We start from the raw sequence: 20,390 nt of genomic DNA, 5'->3' as shown, positions 1-20,390 counted from the left end.
GAAATAATTTGATACAATGAGTTTCTATTTTCTTTTCCCAACTCAGATAAATCAATTAAATATCTTTATTTCTCTTTCAGTTCATTTAAAAGGACTTCCTGTCTGCATAAAGATTACTTAGGCTTTAGTGTATAGCAAATCCTCAGATTGTTTTAAAGAATCATGTAAAGTTCGAACTCAGCAGCTGGATTTTTTTCCCCTCTGCTTTGAAGAGAGCCACTATAGTTGGAACAATTTGTTCATACCAGCCTTTGAAACACCTGTGTCCCAGGTGAAGCCCCTAAAAAAATCTAAAGCTTGAATCTAGTCTGTTCACTTCTCCATTAAAAAATAAATATATCTCTAAAACTTCCCAGCTGGTGGGAATGAAATGCTGTCAGTGCTCCCAACTGTTAGAGGGTAATATTGAATAACAACAAAGCCACACTTAATTTGAGCTTCTGAAAAGCCTGAAAAACCCCATTATTCTTCTGAACTGCTTAACCTTCTGGTTAACCTTATGATTATTAGCCTCTTGACATACTTAATTCAGGTGAGAGTCTAGCGACGCTTTTGGGACTGTATTTGTTTGATCTTTTTTGTCATGTCCCACTGTTTTGACTTTATTTTTTAAGGTTGCTAGACTCCAGGAGGCATGTGTTAGGTGGAGACCTAGAGATCTCAGAAGCCACTAAATATATCAGACTTGCCATAATTGGAGGATATGGGGAATCAGTGGGGCTTTTAGACACTTCATAGACCAGCTGAGTCTCCTGCTATCAACCCAATTTGTTTGAGAGCAGTACCTCAGGAAACTTAATAGACCTATAGCACACTAGCACAATCTGGATTTTAGCCACAGTACAGTTTATTTATGTGCTGCTTGTATTGTTTTGTTCTCTGCATATTCTGTGCCTGTCATTATTAAATATTAATAATATTGAATTGTACCTTTGGCAGTGGGTTTAAAAGTTACATGTTTAATTGATAGTTTTCCTTGTACTGATATGTTATTTAGAGGTGGCAAGAGAACCAGAGGGTAGGAAATAGGATCAGGTTGAAGTGGCATTATTTTTTTCCCCAAAGAAAATATGATTTGCATGAATAAACAAAGCTTTGGGGTTTTTAATGTGTGCTTTTATTTTGGGGGGATATGAGGACTGTTAATTAGTTATAGGATATTAATCTTTTTCTGTAGTTAGGGTTAAATGTGAAGAATATTAATTTGATGGATAATATTTACCACGCTGAGTTCAAGACTAAGAAACCCTTCAGCTTACCAACCCTTTAGCAAAACCAAGAGTTACCCTAGTGGAGATTCTCAGAGGTCTCATAGAAACTGGTACTTTTAATTGTTCCCTCAAGTTCCCATCTGTCAAAAATAATACGTCCTGTACAAAACCTTTCGTGGTCTTAAGAAAGGGCTTTTTGTCCTTACATAAGTGAATGAGTAAACTCTAAAGGAATGTGACTGTCATGGACATGTTTTTTGATGCCAAAAACCCTGAAGGTTTAAAACCCTGCATGAGACCACATTAATAAAAAGTGAATAAAGTTCTTCTTCACTGGTGATATCCTTTTGAGATTACCTAGTCTTTCCTTTTGAGATCACAGTGGCTTAAAGGAGGAGGTTTTTTTTCTGCTTCTTTTTTTTTTTTTTTTTTTTTTTTGAGACAGACCCTTACTCTGTTGCCCAGGCTAGAGTGCAGTGTCATGATCTTGGCTCACTGCAGCCTCGGCCTCCAGAGTTCAAATGATTCTCCTGCCTCAGCCTTCTGAGTAACAGATTACAGTGCTTACAACCACACCTGGCTAATTTTTGTATTTTTTAGTAGATACAGGGTTTTGTCATGTTGGCCAGGCTGGTCTTGAACACCTGACCTCAGGTAATCTGCCTACCTCAGCCTCCCAAAGTTCTGGGATTACAGGTGTGAGCCACCACACCCAGCCGAAAGGAGTTTTTTTGAGTGGTTGCCAGTTTCTTTGTTCCTTATAATGTTTTGCTTTTTTTTTTTTTTTCCTGGGGAGAAATGTTGGGAAGAAATAGAGGCACAATCATACATTTTGAAAAAGGCCATGGATTTTGATATCAGCCAGCCCTGAGTTCAAATCCTGATTTTTCTTCTCCACTTACTAGCTTTTTGACCTTCAAAATGTTATTTGATACTCCTCCCTAAGCCTCTGTTTCCTCAGTGATAATGGAGATAATCTTCTTACACAGTTATTTTAAGGAATAACTGAATTAATGTATGTAGGACATTTGGGATACCACCTACTAGCATGTATTCATGTTTTTAAAAAACTCATTTTCCCTCCTCCCTCATTTAACGATGATGATGACGACGACGATAGCAGCTACCACCTAATTCCTGTTTCCTGTGTGCCAGGCATTTATATGTGATTCTAAATTGTAGCAGTAACCCTGTATAATAGGTGTCCGTGTACCTTTTTTATAAGTGCAGAAACAGATAAGTTATTTAAATTGCCTAATGTTATCAAGCTACGAAGTGGCAGAGTCAAGATTCTAACCCTGGCCATTTTGATTCCAAAGCCTACACCACACTGCTTCCCACTGCTGAACCTGTTAACTCCTCATTTTAAAAATCAATTTCCAGACCTTCTGCCTTCTGAAGTAGAATTGTTTTGGTCTTATCTCTTTCTTTAATTTTCCATTTTTGAAGTTTACTTCATCTTTTGAAGGACAGAGTACAAGAACAAGGGCTGTGATCTAGTGCCATGTCTCCTGCACACTAGCTAGGACCTCTGACTAGTTTCTTTACTTCTGTAAATCTCTTTGCTCATCTGTATAATGGAAACCCATAATGAGACTTAACTTCTTACAGTAATTAGGAGTAGGTAAGGTAAAATAAATTTAAAGCTGGATACCTAACACAGAAAATTGTAAATTTCAGCTGCTTTTCAGTCAAGCTTCTTTGTTCATTTACATTAAAATCTTTTTGTGCCTTATTGTGCTCTCTCCTTGATTTTTACATGTCAATGTCAGTCATCAGTCTTTTTCCAGCCTCTTGGCTGTTGCCTTGCATTCATCCATCCTTTTTCCATGTCTTGTCAATGAGTTAACATGCTCTGTACACACACTTAGTACCCAGTCAGTATTTATTGATGCTAATGATGATGGTTAAACAAAGATGCTGTTGGCACCAGTCCTGCAGCCTCTGAGACTGCCTGAGTAATCATGACTTCCTAAAAACAGAAACGTACTCAATCATCTTATTTATAATTGAAGGTCAGAGTTTGATGTCAGCTTTTGTTTCTGTGATGACTGTGTAGCTTTTTTGAAGAATTACCTTTGACAGTTGGGAGTAGTCAAGATTTCTGGTGTGGGGCTGATTATCATGCATTCTTAAATTACTTCCTAAAATAGATGCAGCATTGTAGAGATGGGTTAAACAAATATTGATCATGGTGCAGATCTGCTTTAATTGGAGCAAGAGGTCAGGAGAGGCTTATCACTGAGATGTAGTTGGCTACCAGGCTCTAGATTAGTTTCCTGGTCTTATTGCCCATAATCTTTTTTGCATCAGAGAAAATTGTACAGGCTTATTTTTAATTCTAAGCACTCTTCTCTGTTCTCTGCCTTTTTGATCTCTCTAATATGTTCCCACTTAATTTCCTTGATCTTCAGAAGATGTCTTATTTCTTGCTTTTTCTTGCCTCAACTTCTGTCCTCCATGAAAACATTTTCTTCCTCGGCAAACTTTGTGGGAATCTGGCAGGATGTTCTGCTTATTACATTTGGGCAGTATGCACTAACAATTCAGCTGCTGACACTGATTGCATTATTCTGAAGAGTGTCATGTTGATAAAGTTGAATTTAAAACCCATTAATGGTGACACAATCCCATAATTTTAATAACCAGTTTTTTTAAATAAAAGGAGAAAAGGAAAAAAAGTTTTTTTTTTTTTTTGAGACGGAGTTTCGCTCTTGTTACCCAGGCTGGAGTGCAATGGCGCGATCTCGGCTCACCGCAACCTCCGCCTCCCGGGTTCAGGCAATTCTCCTGCCTCAGCCTCCTGAGTAGCTGGGATTACAGGCACACACCACCATGCCCAGCTAATTTTTTGTATTTTTAGTAGAGACGGGGTTTCACCATGTTGACCAGGATGGTCTCGATCTCTTGACCTCATGATCCACCCGCCTCGGCCTCCCAAAGTGCTGGGATTACAGGCTTGAGCCACCGCGCCCGGCCGGAAAAAAAGTTTTTAAAGATAAACTAATAAGAAGAAAATTGTAACCAAATGCAAATAAATACCTCAGTGTGGCATATTTTATTTAGTAGAAAGTAGAAACTGTTAATTATTTTTTATTGTACCTAATGATTCCCAAACTTATATTTTTAACTTTGATCTCCCATCAAAGGCCTCTCCTGTATTTCCAGCAATATCTAATTTAGACTTAAAAAAAAAAAATTATGGAAAAGGCTGCTAGTCCAGGTCCAGTACCCCGCCACACTCAAAAAAGTAGCCAGGAGTTCATTTTCTCTTTTATACACATGCAGATAAACATTTATACATACACACACATATATGCTAACGTTTTAGTTCTCATGCACTCAAACAAATACAAGGGGATATGAAGCTAATATTTAAGCATATATGATTCATAAGTACAGGGAAAATGTTTCTTGTATTGTCAAGATTATTTTTATAATTTGACTAAAGAAGGATAAGAGGAAAAAGACTTGAAGGAAGTGAATACTCAGGAGGTGGAAGGAGACACTGAGACAAAGAGGGTGAGGTAGCAAAATTTGCCTCTTGATTTTTTTAACCTTTTCACTTTTCAGTCATTGGCCAAAAGGATATCATTATTTGTCCTGTCAGCCAGACAAATTTCTTCACCAGCAGTTTAAACTTGTTATGTGGAAATAGCCATAAGTTGTTATGAGGATTAAATGAGGTGACCTATGTATGTTACCTATATTAAAAGTGGCACAAAGTTGGCTCAGAAATACATTTCAGCAAATTGAGATAAATCGTCTGCAACTATGGGATTATTTCTTATTTGTGGTTGTGTTCTGCCAGTGACAGAACTAAGACTAAAATTCAGGTGCTGGAAGAAATGAATAAAAGTACTTAAGTGGATTGAGCAGTTACTTCATGTGTCTTTGGATTCATTTTCTTCCAAAAGGAAAGACTAAACCTCAAAAAGAGAAAAATTCATTCTTTAGCATAACCTGTTACTTGTTTTGTGAGGATTCATTGAAATAGTTCATATAAGGTACTTAAAGAAGTGTCTGGCACATAGTGAGCACTTAACAAATGCTCATTTTATTTGTATTACTTTTCATGTTGTTTATTTAAAAAAATTTTTTTGAAACAAGGTCTTGCTCTGTCACCAAGGCTAGAGTACAGTAGCAATCAGGGCTCACTGCAGCCTTAAACTCCTGGGCTCAAACAATCCTTTCACCTCAGGCACAAGTAGCTGGGAATACAGGCACACCCCACCACACCCAGCTAATTTTTACATTTTTTTTTTGTAGAGACAGGATCTCTTTATGCTGCCTAGGCTGGTCTCAAACACCTGACCATAAGCGATTGTCCTGCCTTGGCCTCCCAAAGAGCTGGGATTACAGGTGTAAGCCACTGTGTCTGGCTTAAAGAAATTTTTTTCAGGATGAACCATTTTAGGAAACCAAATATGAGTGTATGTTTTTTATACAGTATAGATAAATTGCCAATTAGTTTGCACATCTAATTCAGAAATTTGTAGGTGCTGAAGAAATCTTTTTGTTGACAGTTTCTCATGTGTTGAAATCTCTTTAGTTTTTGGAAATTTGTAATTCTAATAATTTAGAGATTTGTCTGTTTAGAACAATATATCTTTGTTGTGCAAGTTTGTTGCTCTTATTCCTGGTGGCTCCATGATGGCGAGTCTGGCTTATTCAGTTCAAAAGCCAAACCTAAGGAGCTTTATGAGATGAATAGCTGTAACAGTGTTGTAATCTTTGAGTGAATTGCAGTTGCTTTGTTTAACTGTCTGTCTCCCTTGTTAGGCTGTTGAGTTTCTCAGTGAAAGCAGTGGGCTGTCTTGTATGCCACTGCATTTCTAATACCTAGATTGGCATCTTGTACATGCTACTATTCAAAATTTATTGAAGAATGAAGACAGTGCAGTGACTTCTCACTTGGAAAAAACATGGCAAAGGAAGGAATACTACATTATGTAATATAATATTGATTTTCTGATTTTGCTTGAAGCCTGATTTTTGCCTGATTCGAGTAATGGCAGTCTCATGTATTTCATTTTCTCTTTTAATAGTAAACAAATTGAGGTAATGCAACTTCATGGAAAGGGTCAGACTAGAATCATTACAATCTAGATTTGAAACCAAACTGTGTGGAGCAGCTTAGCCTCTCCCAGCCTCAGTGTGCTTATTTCTTAAATGGAAATACAGTAGTTATAAAGTAGGTGTTATGAGGATTAAATGAGATCACATATGCAGTGGCACATACTAGCTTCAAATAAACGTTAACATCCTTTCTCCTTTTCTTCTCCTCATAGCCCATAATTAAGAATAATTCAGCTGTTTTGTATTTCATTGTAACCTGCATATGGTGGTGATATTTGGCTAAGAAATTGGAATAGCAGACCTGTAAAGGCAAGTTTCCACGGGAAACAGCTCGGTGGGAATGGAAAGAGCACTAGAGAAACCTGAGCTAGTCTTGGCTTTTTACTGACTGGCATTGTGACCTTGGGTAAAGAATATAACCTCTCTAGTTCAAATTTGTGTTTCTTTTAAGTGATGTTCTCCAGTGACTAAGGTGAGAAAGCAGTAAAGAAGCTTTTAAAAATTAACTCTTTAAAACAATACAGAGATATTGTTTTCTCTTGGACACCTGAAACATCAGAGCTACCTCCCTCCCCCAACTCCACTGCCAGTACATTGCATCATTCAGGCTTTTTTTTGAAGCCAATCAGTACATTTGAAATCCATATTTCATTGAGCTGCTTAACTAATTGCTGCAATCAGCAGCAATTTGTTTTATAGTAGGGCTGTTCAAATCACTTTGAGGTTGGCATACTATGCACAGTGTGTTTTTAACAATCATATTTTTAATGGCACGTTTAAATAGCAGAGATGGTTAATCTGCTCATATTCTCCTGAAAGCCTTAACTTTGGTCCTGTAGTTTATCTTCATCCAATGGTAACTTAAAGGGCCACAGCAAATTCATTGACCCAGTGGGTGCACCAGCTGTTGGAGTGGCTGTCCCATTTGGAAAGACCAGGAGAGGGAAGGAGCACTCTGTTTTCACTCTTGTTTGGAGACCTTCATTAAATTTCTCAGAAACAATAATCAGATAGATGCTGTTCAAGTTAATGGCACCTCTGAGTTCCTGTCAAGAGAGCTTTATTTAATGTGCAACAGACCTAGAGTGATGCAGGTGTCTTTTCAGGCCCTCATTTAATTTAAGCTGCTTTAGTTGGCATGGCAACTAGTTGAGACATCTGGGAGACATTATGCTGGGGATTGAGACTTCAGAGGATTTCTGCTAGAGCAAAGCAAAAACCATATCATAAGGTGGTGTGTATTGCTTCCGAATTTTTGAAGCTATATTGTTAGAGCTTCAAAGTTCAGGAATTATTTTCCAAAGAAAAATGTAAAAGGTTGGCCTGGTTGTCACATTGTTTTCTCTAAAGAAAAAAAAACTGCATTATTCATGGAGTGAAAAATGTATTTTCCCTAAGAATTTACTTTGTTAAACTAAAGCTTGACAAAACGTATTCTCTGCAAAATGGCTGTTTTAATCCCTTTATAAAAATTCTATGTTTAAAATTTTCCAGTCTTTTATGTTTAAAAGGTATTAAAGAAAGGGAAAGCATTTCTGCACAAGGGTAAATGGAAAATAGTAGAGGTAGATAGAGCTCTATGTATTTTGCCCTGAAATTTTCAGTTAATTAGAGTTAATTAACCTGCCCCTATTCTTTTTTAACTCAACCTGTCATCTTCTCAAGAAGCAGAGATATAAAAGTAGCATTCTTTTAAACTCTCCTTTCTTAAATAGATAATAGAAGGTTGAATGAAAGGTTTTTGAAGTTCATGGATCCTGAAGTTAGTGACATAGTGATGTAGTCATTTGTGCCTGGCAGAAGGAATGCCTGCTGGTTTATATTTTGTGAGAAATTGTGCACATGTGTATGTGGTCTTAGTATGAAGGAACTGACTTACCATTTGAAGTCATGCTCTGTATTCATTTTGAATACCTTTTCAGTTTTTTGATATCTGATAATACTTTGTGTTAGTTGAAACATATGAAATTGTTATGTTGGTCAAAAATAGTCCAGTTTATCCATTCAAATCCAACAGGTATAGGGTGAAAAACACCCTGACCTGATATGTTCATAATGCTAGATGAAATGTTAGATTTAGTTTTCTGAAATGAGTGCTTAGTTATATCGGGTTAGAACACTAATCATTTCAGTCAATGTTTTCGTTTTTTGTTTTTTTTTTTTTTTTTTTTTTTGGAGACAGAGTTTTACTCTTGGTACCCAGGCTGGAGTGCAATGGCACGATCTCGGCTCACTGCAACCTCCACCTCCTGGGTTCAGGCAATTTTCCTGCCTCAGCCTCCTGAGTAGCTGGGATTACAGGCACGCGCCACCATGCCCAGCTAATGTTTTGTATTTTTAGTAGAGACGGGGTTTCACCATGTTGACCAGGATGGTCTCGATCTCTTGACCTCATGATCCACCCGCCTCGGCCTCCCAAAGTGCTGAGATTACAGGCTTGAGCCACCACGCCCGACCTTTTCTCGTTTCTTTGAAAATGTAATCACTGTTAGAAGAAAGCATATGACATTATTTCATACTTATTCTCTGTTTTTGGCTTTTGTATAAGTTTGTTTCATTTATAAGTCAAAGCAAGATTTTCCAAGTGCCAGCACTATGAATTCAACCTGATAAACTTGAAAATTAAGATGTTTTCTCTTCACTGCTTGTAAGCATACCAACTGTCACTACTAACAGTAAGGATTCTGGCATCACATCTTGGCTGCCAATTTTGTAGATCTGCGAAGCAGAATAGAATATAACCTGTTCTTCACATCCATGGAAGAACTCTTCAATCCTGGCAAAAGCAAAAAAAAAAAAAAGTTAATAAACTCAGCAGATCTGACTGACATCCCATACAGATAAATGCTTCATACTTTTTTTTTTTTTTTTTTTTTTTTTTTTTTGAGACAGGGACTTACTCTGTCACCCAGGTGGGAGTGCAGTGGCACAATCGCAGCTCACTGCAGCCTCAACTTCCTGGGCTCAGGTGATCCTCCTGCCTCAGCCTCCTTAGTAGCTGAGATTACAGGTACGTGCCACCATGCCCAGCTAACTTTTTACTTTTTTTGTAGAGACAGAGTGTCATTAAGATGCCCAGGCAGGTCTTGAACTTCTGAGCTCAAGTGATCCTCCTGCCTTGGCCTCCCAAAATGTTGGATTTACAGGCGCGAGCCACCACGCCTTGCCATTGGTACAAGATTTTTTTTTTTTTTCTGTATAAAAATTCAGGTTGACAACTGTCTTAGTCCATTCATTCTGCTATAACAAAATACCATAAACTGGGTGGTTTATAAACAACACTAATTTATTCTCACAATTCTGGAAGCTGAGAAATCCAAAATCAAGTTGCTGGCAGATATGGTGTCTTCCAAGGGCCCATTTCCTAGTTAACAGTCTAGGACTGTTGTGGAAAGGACTAGCAAACTCCATTAGGCCTCTTTTATAGAGAGGCTCGGCTCTCATGACCTAATTACCTCCCAGAGGTCTCACCTCTTGATCAAATCTTCTTGGGGGTTAGCATTTCAACCTGTGAATTTTGGAAGAGGCACAGATATTCAGAACATAACAAAACACTTAATACAGGGGTGGCAATTGTGAAATTCTTGTTTTTGTTGTTTGGGTTTTTTTTTCTGTATAATGTTCCTTTGTTTCCTCTCCCTTGAGAATTCTGGAACCAGTGCAACTCAGGAATATTGGGACTTCTGATCAAGACTTAAAGGTGCAAGTAGCAAGGTGCAAGTAGCACCTTTTTTATATCACTATCCAATCAATGATTTCTTAGTGGAAAAGAAAGTTTCAGTGTATACTAGAGGGTTAATATCTTTTAAGATGAGAAGTAGTATTATAAACAAAAATTATCACCACAGTAGATAATAGAGCAAAGCACAGGAACAATTTGCTCTCACTCTTGGTTTTCCTTTTTTTCTGTCTCTCATTATCACACATACGTGTGGCCAATAAACATGTAAAGAGTTTTCAACCTGAAAACACAGTGGATACAACACAGATCTTTACTACCATTCTTTCCTGTAGTCCCCTTAAATTTCACTAAAGGGTTAAAAATTCAGACTAGAAAAGGCAGATATGTAAGGTGGCAGTAATGAGAACCCAGAAACAGGTTGGTTTTTGCTACGGAATGTCACAAACTCTCAGGAATTGGAGGCATCAAGTATCTCAGGAAGTGGGGGTACACGTGGGCCTAAACATTGGATTGGTTGCAAGCCTGTTTAAGAAGTAGTGTGATGCTCAGATCTTCTTCCCCAACCCTGCTGGAGACTAAAAGTTTATTCCCTGGACAGTATGCTGAGCTATGGTATCCCTGGCTCCTAACCCCCTAACAATTCTGGCAGCCTCACCTATTTGGCCCAAGAAGGAATATTGGAGAACTCTCTGAATAAATGAATTAACCCAAGAAGGGAGGATCTATACATAATTGAGGGTTCGTCATGAAACAGTACCTTAAAGCTCTAAGCACTCCCACAGAGCTACATTATAGCGAAACCATATTGTAAACATCCAGTGGCAGAAGATGACTTAACTCCTGACATGTTACATAAAATGGAGTACTAGTTAAGCATTTTAAATGATGTAAAAGAATATGCAATACCATGGAAAGAGTTTACAGTATTTTAAAGCTTTTAAAAGTATACGTAATATTCTCAGATACACATATATAATTCTAGGTATAGAATGTTTATCTCAAGGTTATTTAAAATAGTAAAAAGTAAGCCAGTCTCAGTGGTTCATGCCTGTAATTTCAGAATTTTGGGAGGCCAAGATGGGTGGATCACTTGAGGTCGGGAGTTCAGGACCAGCCTGACCATATGGTAAAACTCTGTCACTACTAAAAATACAAAAATTAGCCAGGCGTGGTGGTGTGTGCCTGTAGTCCCAGCTACTCAGGAGGCTGAGGCATGAGAATCACTTGAACCTGGGAGATGGAGGTTGCAGTGAGCCGAGATCATGCCACTGCACTCCAGCCTGGGTGACAGAGTAAGACTCCGTCTCAAAAAATAAAATTAGAAATAGATTTTTAACAATGATTGCTTGGTTAAGTGAATGATAATACATCCACATATTAAAACACTATGCCATCATTAAAATTCTGCATTATTAGACCATTGAATGAAAGGATTCCCTTGCTTGCTTTGTATTTAGATCCTTATATTTTATAAAAAGAAGAGACAACAAAACAACAATGTATATAATACCAGTTTTATTTTAAATATACATTTATGTAGCCACGCACATTATTTTCATCAAAATGTTACAAATTCATCCAAAGAGGTAGAAGTCTGGATATTTTTAATATTCTTGCATTTTTTTTTTGTATTTTCCATTTTCTACAATTAAGTTTAAGAAAACTATTATGGAAATTTTCAAAATATACAAAAACATATACAAAATACATGAAAATATAAGAGGCAGTAGTATATAAGTATATAACTTATGTACCTCCTGCCTGGCTTTAACAATATTAATTTTGCGGCCGGGCGCGGTGGCTCAAGCCTGTAATCCCAGCACTTTGGGAGGCCGAGGCGGGTGGATCACAAGGTCAAGAGATCGAGACCATCCTGGTCAACATGGTGAAACCCCGTCTCTACTAAAAATACAAAAAATTAGCTGGGCATGGTGGCGCGTGCCTGTAATCCCAGCTACTCAGGGGGCTGGGGCAAGAGAATTGCCTGAACCCAGGAGGCGGAGGTTGCGGTGAGCCGAGATCGCGCCATTGCACTCCAGCCTGGGTAACAAGAGCGAAACTCCGTCTCAAAAAAAAAAAAAAAAAACAATATTAATTTTGCCAATCTCATTTCCTCTTTATTAATTTTGCCAATCTCATTCCCCTTTTTATTGAGGGGAAGGGAAAGGAGGCTAGAGTATTTTAAAGCAGATAACCAAACATCACATTATTCCACCTACAAATACTTAAATATGAATTTCTAACAGATGAGTACCTTAAAAACAACCATTATGCCATTATCACACCTAATAAAATTAGCTAATTCCTTAATATCTGTTCTCTGCCTTAAGAGTCACTTTTTGAATAAGGATCTAAACAAAATTTACACGTATATGTGGTTATGTCTCTTGAGTCTCTTATCCCAAACATTCTTGCCTGCCCTTCACCCAGCCACACACAGACCCTTTTTGTGGGAGAGAGAAGGGAGATGGTCATTGATTTTTTTCAAGAAATTTTTCCTGAAGAATGATCTGCATTGTGTGTTTAGCAGATTGCTTCATCATAGTGTCTTGTTTTTTAATTCCACATATTTCTAGTTAACTGGTAATTAGAACTAGGGGACTGATATATTCAAATTAAGTTTCGGGGAGCATGAATACTTCCTAGGCAGTGGTGTGAATATCGCAAACATAGTAATATTCTTGTTCCACATTAAAGTATGCGTAAAATTGAGTTGTGGATTGAAGTGATGTCAATCTCATACTCATGCTTTTCAAGTGGTTTTACCAGCCATTGATGGTGCCTAGCTCCAGAGATTGCAAAACTGTGGGTTTTTAAAAATAATTCTATAATTATTTCTGCATTTATTAGTTGAAATTCTTCTATAAAGAACACAGTGAACATTTAGTATATTTTGTGATCGTTGTGGGGTTTTATTTTTGAGACAGGGTTTCACTCTGTCACCCAGGCTGAAGTGCAGTGATTAGATCAGGGCTCACTGCAATCCCCACCTCCTAGGCTCAAGAGAGCCTCCCACCTCAGCCTCCTGAGCAGCTGTGACTACAGGCACATGCCATGACGCTCAGCTATTTCTTAAAAAAAAAATTTTTTTTAGACAAACTCTTGCTTTGTCACCCAGGCTGGTGTGCAGTGGCATAATCTCGGCTCACTGCAACCTCTGCCTCCTGGGTTCAAGCAATTCTCCGGCCTCAGCCTCCTGAGTAACTGGGACTACAGGCGCACACCACAATGCCCAGCTAGTTTTTGTATTTTTAGTAGAGGCGGAGTTTCACCATGTTAGCCAGGCTGGTTTCAAACTCCTGACCTCACCTGCCTCGGCCTCCCAAAGTGCTGGGATTACAGGCGTGAGCCACCACGCCCAGCCTATTTCTTAAACTTTTTATAGAGATGGGATTTCTCCATGTTGCCCAGGCTGGTCTTGAACTCCTGGACTCAAGCAATCCACTCGCCTGGGCCTCCCAAATTGCTGGAATTACAGGCATGAGCCAGTACACCGAGCCTATTTTATTATAGGTGTTTAAAATGTTACTAAATAAAAAGGAATAAGAAAAGATAAATCCAAAATTGCACTGAACCATTGAAGCAATTTTAGACATGATCAGATCTAAAAGCTTCACTAGTATGTAACCATAGGCAGGCTATTTGTCTTCTGTTAACATCAATTTCTTTATCTAAATTTTAGTTATCACTACATACCTTATAGGTTTACCATGAAAATTAGATAATATTATATATTTAAAATACTAGTAGAGTACCTAGTAGGTCCTCAATATATATTCATTCATCAAATACTTAGAGGTACCTACTATGTGTAGACACTATTCTAAGAGTCTGGGATAGATTTGTGAACAAAGCAGACAAAGCTTGCCTTTATGGAGCAGGCTTGGCAATACAGACAGAGAATGAACATAAGGAAATTATAAGCTAATAAGTATTAAGGGAAGAAGAAAAAGTAGAGCTGTGCAAGGGGATGGCAATTGGATAGGGAGGGCAGGTTTTGTTACACAAACCTAGATGGTATAGCCTATTACACACCTAATGTGTGGTATAACCTATTGCACCAAGCTACAAACCTGTACAACATGTTACCATACTGAATACTTTGGACAGTTTTAACACAATAATAAGTATTTGTATATCTAAATGTATTTGAACACAGAAAAGGTCCAGGAAAAATATGATAGAAAAGATAAAAATGGTATACCACGAATGGTATACTTACCACGAATGGAGCTTACAGGACTAGAAATTGCTCTGGGTGTGACAGTGAGTGGTGAGTGAATTTGAAAGCCTGGAACATTACTGTGTATTACTATAGACTTTATAAACTCTGTACTCTTAAGGTACACTGTTTATTTTTTTCTCCCCCTTTCCTAAGTTTCTTTTTTAATGTTTCTTTAATATAAATTAACCCTAGCTTAATGTAACTTTTTTACTTTCTAAACTTTTTAATTTTGTTAAATATTTTACTCTTTTGTAATAACACTTAGCTTAAAACACAAGCACATTGTACAACTGTACAAAAAAATTTTTTTTCTTATTTATTTATTCTCACTCTGTTGCCTAGGGTGGAGTGCAGTAGTGCAATCATGGCTCACTTGACTCTGTTGCCTAGGGTGGAGTGCAGTAGTGCAATCATGTCTTACCTTGACTTCCCAGGGTCAAGTAATCCTTCCACCTCAACCTCCTCAGTAACTGCTGGGACTACAGGCACAAGCCACAACACCTGGCTAAATTTTTTGTGGAGTTGAGGTCTGAGTTGCTTTTTTACTTTTTCAAATAAGACACAAACATATATTAGCTTAAGCCTACACAGGATTAGTCCCCAAGACATCCCTAAGCAATACAATAGGAATTTTCAGCACCATTACAATCTGTGGGACCACTTTTATACATGTGGTCCATCATTGACCAAACATCATTATGCAACACCTGACTGTAGTGTCAGAGTGGCTGAGGTAGGCCTCATTTTAAAGATAAAATTTGAGCAAAACCACAAAGGAGGTGAAAAGAGTTAACCAAATAGATGTCAGGAAGTACAGTCCATACAGAGGGAATAGCTAAGGCCTAAGATTGAAGTGTATCTAGCACGTTCAGAGAATATCCAGGAAGAAAGCAATAGAAGAGGTCAGAGAAATAAGAAGGCCAAATGATTTATGGCCTCTGAGACCATTTTAAGGACTTTGGCTTTTACTATTAAATAAAATGGAAAGCTTTTGCAGAAAAGTGACATAATTTGGCCTTCATCCTAAAAGATCATTCTGTGAAATGCATCCAGTTTTGGATGAATCGATGAATGGAAAGACCAATGGGTAGATATGTGACAAAGCAAATATGGCAAAATGGTCAGTGTAGATTCTAGGTGGTAAATGTATACATGGGTTGTCTCTGTGTAATTTTCCATGTTTGAAAATTTTTATAGGAAAAAGTTAAATAAAAACTATTAAGAAAAACTATAACCCTGATGTCATTATTTTACTCTTCTTCATTTTATAGAATCATTTTAACATGTCACTGAAAACTGTCCTGCAAATGAATCCCACATGTCAACTATTATTTCTCATTAGCTTTCATTACAAAGTAGAATATATTTCTTTGGAAAGAATCTGGATGATAAAACAACCTTAAAAATTGTATTTTCTATGTAATAAAGTAAATGTCAGTATATAGGCAAAATAAAAATATAATAATAGAAAGATTTATCCTGGCTGCTATGTTTTAGAAATCTAGTAGTCTTGGGCCAGAGTGGTAACAGTGGATATAAGAAGTGGCCTTAGCCGGGCGCGGTGGCTCAAGCCTGTAATCCCAGCACTTTGGGAGGCCGAGGCAGGTGGATCACGAGGTCAAGAGATCGAGACCATCCTGGTCAACATGGTGAAACCCCGTCTCTACTAAAAATACAAAAAATTAGCTGGGCATGGTGGCGTGTGCCTGTAATCCCAGCGACTCAGGAGGCTGAGGCAGGAGAATTGCCTGAACCCAGGAGGCGGAGGTTGCGGTGAGCCGAGATCGCGCCATTGCACTCCAGCCTGGGTAACAAGAGTGAAACTCCGTCTCAAAAAAAAAAAAAAAAAAAAAAAAAGAAGTGGCCTTAATTCTGGCTAAATTTTGAAGGATTTTTCTACTGAGTTGGAGGTCTGACGAAAGAGAGAGAGAGAATCAGGGGTAACTCCTTGATGTGGTTTGTGGCATGAGCAACTTCCCAGAAAAAAGGGTTTGCTATGGGAAAGCCGATAGCTAAAAAGTGGTAGAAGAAAGATTGGAAATACAGTTTTGGACTTATTTGAAATGTCAATTAGGCATCCAGGGGAAATGATAAGTAGGCAGTTTTATATCTAAGTCTGCACTTAAAAAAAGAGGATTAACTAGAGAGATAAATTTGGGATAAATTTGGTTGTTATTTAAAGGCATGGGACTAGATCTGAATATCCAAGAGTGTGGATAGGGACGAGGACTGAGGACCAGCAGCTGTGGGGCATTTCAACATACAGTGGTTGAAGAAAAAAGGATACTAAAGCAATTCAGAAAAAAGAGGGAGTTTTCAATTGTTTGTATCAAAGGCTATCATCATTTCTCCTTCCTGTTCTCAAGTTGTCCGTTTTCCTACTTGTTTTTGCTAAAACATTAAATTAGAAATTGCCTTAAGAAAACTTAATAAATCATAAGATTATCATACTTTTGATTTCCTAATGTTTCTAACACTCATGTGCTTCACAAGAGTCTTGTGAATTCCCTATCTCCATGGCTCCCCAAACTCCAGCCTTTAATAAACTGTCATGTGTCCATTGAGCAAAACCCTAAACATACAACAGAGAACAACACATAAGAAGCTTGACATCTAGTGGTGGTAGTGTTGGTGGGGGGAGTGTTTCATAAATACATAAAAAGTTAAATAATAAAAGAACTAAGTTATTAAGACTGTGGAGAGACTTAACTAACCATTTTACATGTGTTTAGGAATACCATACTTTATAATGTAACAAGCCATGGTCCTTGGATAGGTCGTGATCTTTTCCGTTGATGTCATGGTGGCCTAAGATGAGATCACCAGTCCCCTTTTGTTTGGATTCAAAAGGCATTCCTGTAACATGTCTAAGTAGAGCGAAAAACTGTTTGGTCTTCATACTCTTCCTGGCCCTGCTGTTGTTTAAAATGTTTACCTTTGGTTTTCTCTTTTATAATGCTGATTGTAAGGAAATCATTTGGTCGTTTACTTCTGCTGACTTTTAAACATGTAAGTTCTTTTAATTTTAGTAGTGTTTTATCTTGTAAGGGCTGGAATTCTCACCTGTCACGCTGTCTAGAAGCTTTCTTTCCCTACTTTTCCAGCCTTGAGAATGGAAGTTATTTTTTAGATGTGGTCACCATTTTGAGGGGGTAGGGAACTGAATTCGCTGAACTCTCCTTAACTTAAAACTTCAAGATATGTTGTCACAGAATTGATGCAGAGTGACCTACATAAAATTATCGTCTCTCCTCAACCTCTCAGCTCAGATCATGTCAAAGTTTTTCTTTATCAAATTTTGCGAGGTAAGATTTCTTTATTAAAAAAAAAAGTGCTGTCACACTGTAAGTGAAATGTTTTGTTTCTCATTTAGACTTTAATCTGACCTTCCAAGGCTTTCTTCTTCTCTAAAGACTTTTTTCTTTTGACCAATGCATATTTTATACTTTCTATATTTAATGTTAAAGAAGAAGCTTTTGAGGGTGGCCAAAAAGTTCTTGTTTTCAGTGATGAAAGAGAAAGCCCTGTCAAATTCATTAGGCAGTTGAGTAAGCTAATCTAGGTAAATAAGCAGGATGATTTGTTACGAGTTCACAAAACAGCCTTTAGTTTTCAACAGAATAGGAATATGTAGCATCAGATGACTAAATTGAAAAGTGACTATATCCTCTATGGATGACGTCCATCCTGCAAGCCAGCAGTAGGTGGGCCTGTCCAAGTACTGGCTGGCCTACCTGGAGCCAACCCTACAGAAACAAAATGACCCTTATAACCAAAGTAGATGCAGAAGACCAATAAATATCGCCAACTAAATAACTCTAGACTAGCTAATTAAAGAGCACAGATGTGACTGAGAAAAAATTGGGGACAATATTACTGACACTTCTTCTGGCTATCAAGTGTGTCTGTGAGAATTTTGCCATTACAAGTAGAGAATTTCTTAAAGCTGAAATAACTTTCTTACTTCCCCCACACACACAGAATTCATAGAATTAAGAGATTCTAAGGGCTGGGCGCAGTGGCTTATGCCTCTAATCCCAGCACTTTGGGAGGTCAATGTGGGCGCATCACCTGAGGTTAGGAGTTTGAGACCAACCTGACTAACGTGGACAAACCCTGTCTCTACTAAAAATACAAAATTAGCTGGGCGTGGTGGTGTATCCCAGCTACTAGAGAGGTGGAGGCAGGAGAATCAATCACTTGAACCCAGGAGTCGGTGGTTGCGGTGAGCCAAGATCATGCCACTGTACTCTAGCCTGGGCAACAAGAGCGAAACCCCATCTCAAAAAAAAAAAAAGATTCTTTATAGAGATTGAAAAACATATGCCAAAAGGATGAAAACATATAAGCAATATTAAAACTAAAAAGTTCACCTCCAAGCCAGGCATGGTGGTTCACGCCTGTAATCCCACCTCTCTGGGAGGCTGAGGCAGGCAGATCATCTGACGTCAGGAATTCGAGACCAGCCTGGCCAACATGGCAAAACCCCGTCTCTACTTTAAAAAAATAGAAAAATTAGCTGGGCATGTTGGCGCATGCCTGTAGTTCCAGCTACTTGAAGAATCCAGTGAACCTGGGAGGTGGTGGCTGCAGTGAGCCAAGATTGTGTTATTGTACTGTAGCCTGGGTGACAGAGTGAGACTCCGTCACCAAAAAAAAGGAAAAAAAGTTGACCTCCCATAGATTTGTCTATATTCTGTGATAGGGGAAAATGGGGAAGATATTGTCTCTTTTTATACTTTCGAAAAATGTAATTTGCTACATTTTATCCAAAAAAGACTTAGCCCATTAGTTGGATATGGTGGTACATGGCCAGGTGGGAGCATGGCTTGAGCCAGGAAGATCAAGGCTTCAGCGAGTTGTGATCATACCACCACACTCCTGCCTAGGTTGCAGAGTGAGATCCTGTCCCAAAAAAAGAAAAAGAAAGAAAAGAACGCACATAAAAAGGACTCAACCTTGAGGCTGGGACCTTTAGCAGTACTGAATGAAGGTACTGGTCTTCTAAGATGTCAGAAATCTTAGGGTAAAGACGTCCATTACCCTCTTGATTTTCAGCGGTAAAGACTACTACTGACAGTGTGGGCAAGTTCCTGAATTTTGTCACATCAGTGAAACCTCTGTCCTGGGAGAGGCTCCCTGTGGGTTAATGGAAAATGTTTTGTTGGAGCAGGCTCAGAGTTGCAGGTTAAGAGTATCAATAGCAGCACTCCACACTGACTAGCAATCTAAGGTCTTAAGTGCCTAAGAAGCTTATCTGTATTTAAACCTATATAATTGTTTAAATTATAGATTTTGTCTCAGACTTTGCAAGCCTTTGGTAACATTTTATTTTACTGTAGCAAGATTATGGTATTTTGAGGTAGGACTAGCTTTTAATGTTCATCATGCAGTTATTTAGGGAACAATTCTAAATCCTCTACTGTTTCCTTCCAAGGTTTTTTCTAACTTATTAGTTGAATACAAGGTATTAAATATCTGCAATTAAATCTGTTTGTTATTTCAGGTTTGAAATATCTCCATTCAGCTGGCATTTTACATCGAGACATTAAGCCAGGGAATCTCCTTGTGAACAGCAACTGTGTTCTAAAGGTAGCTTTTCAGTTTATTTAAATACCTGGGAAAAATCAGAATGTCAAGGCAGGCTTAAGAACAACATATTTTTGTGGGGCCAGGCGCGGTGGCTCAAGCCTGTAATCCCAGCACTTTGGGAGGCCAAGGCGGGTGGATCACGAGGTCAAGAGATCGAGACCATCCTGGTCAACATGGTGAAACCCCGTCTCTACTAAAACTACAAAAAATTAGCTGGGCATGGTGGTGCGTGACTCAGGAGGCTGAGACAGGAGAATTGCCTGAACCCAGGAGGCGGAGGTTGCGGTGAGCCGAGATCGCGCCATTGCCCTCCAGGCGGGAAAAAAGGGGGAAATCCCGTCCCCCAAAAAAAAAAAAAAAAAAAAAGAACAACATATTTTTGTGAAAGAAATAAGTTTATTTGCATTACTTTACGAAAAGTTAAAGAACCCAGTTTTCTCCATATTACTACTCATAGCCATAGTAATAATTTATAGTCCTGCCTCATGTTCTTTTCAGATATTTTGCATATGTTTTAGAAACACTGAAATTGGAATTATAGTGTAACTAGAAAGAATTTTTTTTTTTTTTTTTTTTTTTGAGACGGAGTTTCACTCTTGTT

General features: G+C 38.2%; 1 protein-coding gene and 1 long non-coding RNA gene across 5 annotated transcripts in view; one reads left to right on the top strand and one right to left on the bottom strand.

Annotated features, from left to right (window-relative positions):
• NLK (nemo like kinase) overlaps positions 1-20,390 on the top strand; it is a 157,761-nt gene that overhangs the window by 104,698 nt on the left and 32,673 nt on the right. For both annotated transcript variants that reach the window (XM_032271871.1, XM_032271870.1), the window contains exons 4-5: positions 17,396-17,502; positions 19,704-19,789. In XM_032271871.1, coding sequence (XP_032127762.1) covers positions 17,396-17,502; positions 19,704-19,789 — 193 coding nt within the window. The remainder of the gene's footprint in view (positions 1-17,395; positions 17,503-19,703; positions 19,790-20,390) is intronic.
• LOC116545299 overlaps positions 8,683-20,390 on the bottom strand; it is a 42,349-nt gene continuing 30,641 nt past the window's right edge. For all 3 annotated transcript variants that reach the window (XR_004266264.1, XR_004266266.1, XR_004266265.1), the window contains 2 exons: positions 9,762-9,798; positions 8,683-9,066 (listed from right to left, as the gene is read on the bottom strand). This is a non-coding gene — a long non-coding RNA (uncharacterized LOC116545299). The remainder of the gene's footprint in view (positions 9,067-9,761; positions 9,799-20,390) is intronic.

The sequence above is a fragment of the Sapajus apella genome, unplaced genomic scaffold (genome assembly GCF_009761245.1).
Source record: "Sapajus apella isolate SASKATOON/1434 unplaced genomic scaffold, GSC_monkey_1.0 scaffold257, whole genome shotgun sequence".
Classification (NCBI taxonomy): Eukaryota; Metazoa; Chordata; class Mammalia; order Primates; family Cebidae; genus Sapajus; species Sapajus apella.
Note: the sequence above shows the minus strand (reverse complement) of the source record. Positions and strands in the feature narration are given on the sequence as shown.